The sequence below is a fragment of the Chiloscyllium plagiosum genome, chromosome 7 (assembly GCF_004010195.1).
Source record: "Chiloscyllium plagiosum isolate BGI_BamShark_2017 chromosome 7, ASM401019v2, whole genome shotgun sequence".
NCBI lineage: Eukaryota > Metazoa > Chordata > Chondrichthyes > Orectolobiformes > Hemiscylliidae > Chiloscyllium > Chiloscyllium plagiosum.
Genome location: NC_057716.1, coordinates 10,229,556 through 10,236,643, shown reverse-complemented (window position 1 = coordinate 10,236,643; position 7,088 = coordinate 10,229,556). Strand labels below are relative to the sequence as shown.

Sequence of the window (7,088 nt, the reverse complement as noted above, 5' to 3'; positions counted from 1 at the left end):
TCTTCTTCCTCCACTCTTTTTGCTCTTCTTCCCCCACTCTTATTGCTCTTCTTCCCCCCTGCTCCTTTCTGGTTCTCGCTCCTGCTCTTGCTCTTCCTTTTGCCTGTTCTCCCTCCCTCTTTCGTGCCTCCCCTCCCATTCCCCACTCTTTCCCCCCTTCCTCTCTATCTCTCTCTCTTCCTGCCCCACTCCTCCTCCCCATCTGTCTGTCTCTCTCTACAAATGTTGCCAGGTAGGCTGATGTTTTCCATCATGTCCTGCTTTTATTTCCTCTTTGCTTTATTCAATCCTCTGAGGTACGTTTATCTTTGTAATTTCCAGTTTTGTTGAAATATTTGCACATAAACCATTAACTTTCTTCTCTTCTGTTTAGCAACAATTCTTTCAAAGAGAAGTAGATGATGAGCTCAGATTATGAAAGGAAACCCACATAACCTACAACCCATAATTAAACCAGGCTTACATCACATTCATTGATATTGCCAATGTATTGTGCAATTATTTCTGTTTACTTATTTCCTTGTAAACTCATTTCCTTATGCTTTTGCAGATTTGAGCAAAACGTGTGATTCACCCTTCAAAAATATGAATGGATTTTATTCAACAGATCCTGTTAATGAAATTATTAAACAGAGAATCTAAGCACAGTTAATCATCAAATGAGGACAATTAATAAACAGGTTTCTTGTGAAGAGAAGTGTCATTACCCAATTAAAAATCAAATGTAAACCAATCAACAAGAGGAAACAAAACATCAGAGACATTTTCTGTCAATTTTAGAAGAAGAGATTCTATCTTCTCGGACCATATTTTTCTAGAAGCACTTTTTTGTGAATTGCTCTACTATCTTCATGAATAACAATCTGGTCTAAGTGGATTTGTGGAAAATGAGTGATGGGAAATGGGTTATCCTAAGTCCAGAAGAGTTTGCTCAGCTGCAGCAGTACACAGAATGTAAGTATGACCTTAATTGCTATTACTGCTAAATGGCACTAAGTCTTATGAGTCTCTGTAACTAAAGAGAAACAGAATACATGGGAGAAGTGGAAACCTTAGTGTTATGTGTAGATGTGTGTATGTTGAACTCTTCTAGGTGCTTGTCTTAGTTGGTCTGCCATTAGTTATATTAGCAAATCTGTCACATTACATTTTCTAGTGTGCTGTGGAAGAAAAGATTACAAGGGAAAATTCAAGATCTGCACATAAAATTTGTTTGCTTGGTTATTTTCTTTTCTTGAGTTCAATATGAATTTTTAAAATTATCCAATTGTGACATTAATGTATTTCAAGCTGTTAATAAACAGTTGAAGCAGAAATGGGCAAATTGTGCATGCAATACCTGTGAGGATTGGTTAAAAGTCAATTTATATGGCTTGCAAATCTTTCTTTCTGGAGAGAAAAAGGAGATGACAGTAAACATTTTTATGTTTTTAATGAAACAACTTCTATCCTGTTATTTCAGTTCTTTGTTTCAGGACCACCATTTTACAGCTTAGTAATGATGAGTTGAAGGGTCAGGTGCTGACTCTTGCAAGATAATCCAGGTTTAAATAAACTGATATGTTCAGAATGTTGAATGGTGCAATGATGTGATTGCATGTATTTTAAAAAAAAAAACCTGGGTTGCATTTTCAAATGCATTTCCAGCACTTTTTATGTTATGATTAATATACAGTGCCAGCATATTGGAGATACATTCTACAACTAAAGAAAGACCTCAGAACTGAAGTTATTACTCATTTAATATTGAGGTAAACACCATCTGGTATTCCTGTCCTCTTGCGCATCCCTCTCTTCCTTCTCCCTATTGTTGCCCTTCGTCAAAATGTCTCCTGCACTCTTTCCCCCATGCATGTTCCCATTCATCTCCCCACCCCATCTTTCCCTCCCTCCCTACTCTCTCTGATTCCCTAAAATGCTTCTTAAATCCTACCTCTTTGCACAATCTTCTGGATATCCAAAAATAATGTTCCATTTCTTGGTTTGTCTTTACTACTAATTATGCTCCTTTGATGCAGCTTGGGATATATTACTAAGTTGAAGGCACTCTGTAATAGAGTCGTAGTCATAGATTTGGACAACATGGAAATGGACCATGTGGTCCAACTTGTCCATGCTGACCAGATATCCTAAATTAATCTAGTCCCATTTTCAAGCATTTGGCCCATATCCCTGTAAGCCCTTCCTATTCATATACCCATCCAGATATCTTTTAAATGTTGTAATTGTAACAGCCTCTACCACTTCCTCTGGCATCTCAATCCATACACACACCACCCTTTGCATGAAAATGTTGTCCCACAGGTCCTTGTTAAATCTTTGCCCTCTCACCTTAAACCCATGCCCTCTAGTTTTGGAATCCCCTACCGTGGGAAAAAGACCTTGGCTATTCATCCTATCCATGGCCCTCATGATTTTATTAACCTCTATATAAGGTCACCGTTTAGCCCCCAGCACTCCTGGAAAAATAACCCCAGCCTATTCAGCCTCTCCCTATAGCTCAAACCCTCATATCCTGGTAACAACCTTGTACATCTTTTCTGTACCCTTTCAAGTTTTGCAACATCTTTCCTATAGCAGGGAGATCAGTATTCCAAAAGTGCCTAACCAATATCCAGCACGGCGGCAACATGACCTCCAACTCCAATACTCAATGCACTGACCAATAAAGGCAAGCATACCGAATGCTGCCTTCACTATTCTATCTACCTGGGACTCTGTTTTCAAAGAACTATGAACCTGCACCCTTAGGTCTCTTTTCTTTTGTACTTAATGCTAGGGTCGTGGTGAGTGTTGCCAAGGAAGTGTTATCGTTGGCGCATTCACATTTTTCTCTTGGTGTTTTTCCTGATTTCAACCTGGAACTAAAATATTTTCACTGTTTTCTTTTGGCTAAAATCAACTGTAGATAAAATAATTTTCTGGTGTTCTAAAGCTAGACAACCTGGTCCAAACAGTTGGAACACTGATTCTTTGGTTGGTTGCAGTATGTTGTCACTGATCCTAGGAAGAATTACGAGTTTAGATTATCATTTGATATGACCATGACTATTTTAAACTCCAAAAAGCATACAGGAGTTTTCGGAAATCAATTTCACATCAGCTCATGAAGTTTAGGCATCTTCTTTGGTAATGAGATAACTGTGTGCTTTTAAGGTAATACAGTACTTCACAGTTTATATTGTGTAACATGTATACGATGGCCGAAATATTTCCAGGAGTGGTGATTACAGTCAGATCACCACTCTGCTCCTGTTTTTACAATTAGCACCAAGTTACCAGTTTCTGGCTGTAAATGTTGATCCCAGCTCCTTCAGAAATGCAGAGCTTACCTGAAGCCAACACTTTCTTGCTTGGTGGTGTCAGGGGAAGTCAAACCATGCTCCCCCTATTACGCAGCAGCACCAGTTATTGTTCCATGTTCAAGGGCCTGCCAAATAGATAGGCCAGGTAAGTGTGAGATGACGCATGTTGCTTGGAAGAACGTTGAAAGGCAATTGTAGATAGGTGGTATAATTGCAAAGGGAGTGCAGGAGCAGAGGGACGGTGGTGTATACGTACACAGATCATTGCAGTTGGAAAGATGAGTAGAGAGGGCAGTTGGTAAAGTATACAGTGTCCTCAGCTGCATTATTCGGGGCATAGATACAAGAACAGGGAGGTGTTCTTGAACCTATGTAAAACACTTATTAGACATCAATTGGAGCACTGAGTACAGTTGTGGGTGCTACATTGTAGCAAAATTTGTAAATGTACTGCAGAAAGTGTAGAAGCAATTTACAAGAAGGGTTCCAGCAATGAGAAACGTCAGTTGTGGGGATACACTGGAGGTTTACACTATTCTTGGTCAAGAATAGATTTGATAGAGGTTTTCAAAATCATGAATGGGCTGGATAACTTTGATACTGAGAAGCTGTTTCTGCACAAATGAACAAAGAACAAGCAGGCATAGACTCAAAATGGAGAGCCCAAAAATGTAAGGGTGATGTGAGAAAAGGTTTTATCACACAGTGCCTGGTTAGAGTATGGAATGCATGGCCCTGTGGTGGAGCCAGGATCAATTTGAGGCATTCATGAAGATTTTGGGTGATTAGTTGGATAGAACTGGTGTGCAGGGAAGTGGAGAAATCACAGGCGATTGGTACTAGGTCATAGAAGCGATGCCTGCTGCACCACAACAATTCTCTGATTCTGTGTAGTGATGGAGTGCTGAGGGTATGTGTGATGGGGTGAGGGATGTGAGGTAAATGGTGCAAAGACCAGTGTCAGAGGGTTGGAAATATTGGGACCAATGAAGGTATCGGGGAAGTGGGTAGTAGGCTTAAAGTTGCCCAGGGACTTAGGCTCAGGTTTTAATTCTCCTGGGAACTGATAACTTAATGGAAGCAGGAAATTATGAATCCTCTGCCTTTATTAGATTTGTTTGGAGGACTCTAGATACAAGGGAATTACCCGTTGTAATTTTCAATTCAGCAGGGTCACAATGTGTTCCAATGGTTGCTTGGCAATTGGAGTATCCGGATTGAAGTATTGAAAATCTACAGTGCAAATATTGGCATTAAAAAATGTCTTGTTTTTAAAATCTGCACAAGTTTAATGTCAATTATGCGGTAACTGGATCAGTTAAAATGGCAATATAAAAATACTGAAGGTGGCCTATTAATTTGATTTTTAAGGTGAAGCTTCAGCTAATTCAAGGCATTTGAAATTCTATTCTAATTGAGTTCTCTGCCTTTACTTTTCTCCAACAATTCAAATGGCTTACAAAAAGAACTGCTGAAAACCAGGACACACAGTTAATCTTTTGATAGTCTGCTTTCAATGTGACTGTTTGTCAGGGGCTTTGAATTGTGTTGTTTTGTTTCAGTGGTTTTGCTACCACTGAATTTGCTGTGTGTAGGGGATTCCAGCTTAATTGTGGCATTGAGATACATTTTACGTGCCCTGAGATGCATTGCGACCAATACTATTTTCTGAAACCGTGGTCAAATTAAGTTGGTTGGACGATTGCGAAAGATCATGCTTAAATGTTTGAAGAAAGTCTTCAGGTGGCTGGCAGATTAATGTTGGTTTATCTAGAATAGATGAAAAACTGTTGTAAAATGGTGTTGTTGGGTAGAGTCTGGTGATTATGTTTTATCATATACTAATCAATTCTAATCTAGAATTATTTTGCTAGTTCCTTGAAAAATTCATTGTGGAATACTTAAAATTAAGAGTTTACCAAGGATTCAGTTCTGTTTTGACATGTGATGTTATCCCACTTGTACATTTCATTGATATGTATAATGGAATGCTTGTTTAGCTTATCCATCTGTGTGGCTTGCTCCACACTTGCAGCATTTTCCTATTTTGTCTGTCATTGTGATATACTCTTGGTCTGTTTTTGGTCAGATATTGAATTTTATAATTATATTTTGTAGAGCATGAGTTTTTTTTTTCAAAATGTTTAGGTTTTGTGGAGTTTTACTATGCATTTTGTGCTGTGCACTCAAATCAATTACTGAATGACATTAGATAATGTGATGTTCTGTTTGAAAAGCTAATTTCATCTGTCTATGTCCAAGAATAGGTTTTGAGGCGCCATAGTTTTTGGATAAGGGTTAGCAGATTTAAAACAGATTACTGGAATTACTTCTCAAAGGGTTGTGTATCAGTGAAATTCGCTACTCCAGAATGCAATGGATGCTGGGAAGAAAAATGAGTGAATTTAAGGAGGAGATAGACAAATTCTGAATTAGGAGAAAGTGAGGACTGCAGATACTGGAGAAATCAGTTGAAAAGTGTGGTGCTGAAAAAGCACAGCAGGTCAGGTAGCATCTGAGGAGCAGGAGTGATGACATTTCGGGCATAAGCCCTTTATCAGGAATGTGATGGGGGTGGGGAGAATGGAACTGATAAATAGGAGAGTGGGGTTGGGGGGCAAGGTAGCAGGGAAGGCAGTAGCGGATGCAGATGGGGAGGGGGTGATTGTGATAGGTCGGAGGGGAGGGTGGAGCAGATAGGTGGGAAGGAAGATGGACAGATAGGACAGGTCAAGAGGGAAGTGCCAAATTGGAGGGTTGGATCTGGGATGAGGTGGGGGGAGGGGAGATAAGGAAACTTGTGAAGTCAACTTTGATGCTGTGTGATTGGAGTGTTCCAAGATGGAAGATAAGGCGTTCTTCCTCCAGTTGTCGGGTAGCTTGGATTTGGCAGTGGAGGAGGCCCAGGAGTTGCATGTCCTTGGGGGACTGGGAGGGGGAGTTGAATTGGGCAGCAAACAACCCCACCACCTTGTGGCCAACTGTTCAACTCCCCCCTCCCACTCCACCAAATCCAGCTGCCTGATCTGTGCTTTTCGAGCACTACACATTTTGACTCCAAATTCTGAATTAGGAATGGATTGAAGGTTTACGTAGAACAAGCAGGAAAGTGGAATTTAGGCTGAGATGATATCAACCATGTTCATATCAAATAGCAGAGCAGGCTTGAGGGGCTGACTTGTTTGCTCCTGTTCCTAGTTCTTGTATTCTTCTGTAATTAGATGGGCAAACTATTACATAAAATCCCATTGTCACTTGCCAATTTTTCTGTCTATGTTTTGAAATTGTGATACAATTAACAGACACACCTTCCCAACTTGGAATCTCTTCTGTCATCAAGTTTCCTAACCATTTCTCAAAAACAAAACTTGGTTCTAACTCTTAGACAATATTCCTGGTCCTAAACTGCTGAACAAGCAAAGAAAACCTATTTGTTCTCCTTAATATCTAATATTTTATGACATTTGATTGAATTATCCAGTAACATTCTAAGTTTCATTCCCAATTTGTGAAATATCTTCTGGTAATTTAACCCCTGGCATGCAGATATCATGCTGATCAGTCTTCATGTCTTCCAAAGCCAATATTTATTTTCTAAGATGTAAAACTGCAACTGAGCACAGTACTCAAGCTGTGACCTAACTAAGGTTTGTTAGGTTATCTTTTAACCCCTTGCTGTAGAGAAGACAATTTTTGTGTTTTTTTTGTCAGATAATAAACTTGTCTGTGGACCCCTAAGTTTATGTGGATCTTAACTGTTTCTGTCTTTTTACTATTTAGAAA

General features: G+C 39.5%; 1 protein-coding gene across 8 annotated transcripts in view; it reads left to right on the top strand.

Annotated features, from left to right (window-relative positions):
• LOC122551298 (diacylglycerol kinase beta) overlaps positions 1 to 7,088 on the top strand; it is a 544,642-nt gene that overhangs the window by 77,344 nt on the left and 460,210 nt on the right. For all 8 annotated transcript variants that reach the window (XM_043692997.1, XM_043693004.1, XM_043692998.1 and 5 more), the window contains one exon: positions 551 to 954. In XM_043692997.1, coding sequence (XP_043548932.1) covers positions 888 to 954 — 67 coding nt within the window. In that variant the 5' untranslated portion in view covers positions 551 to 887. The remainder of the gene's footprint in view (positions 1 to 550; positions 955 to 7,088) is intronic.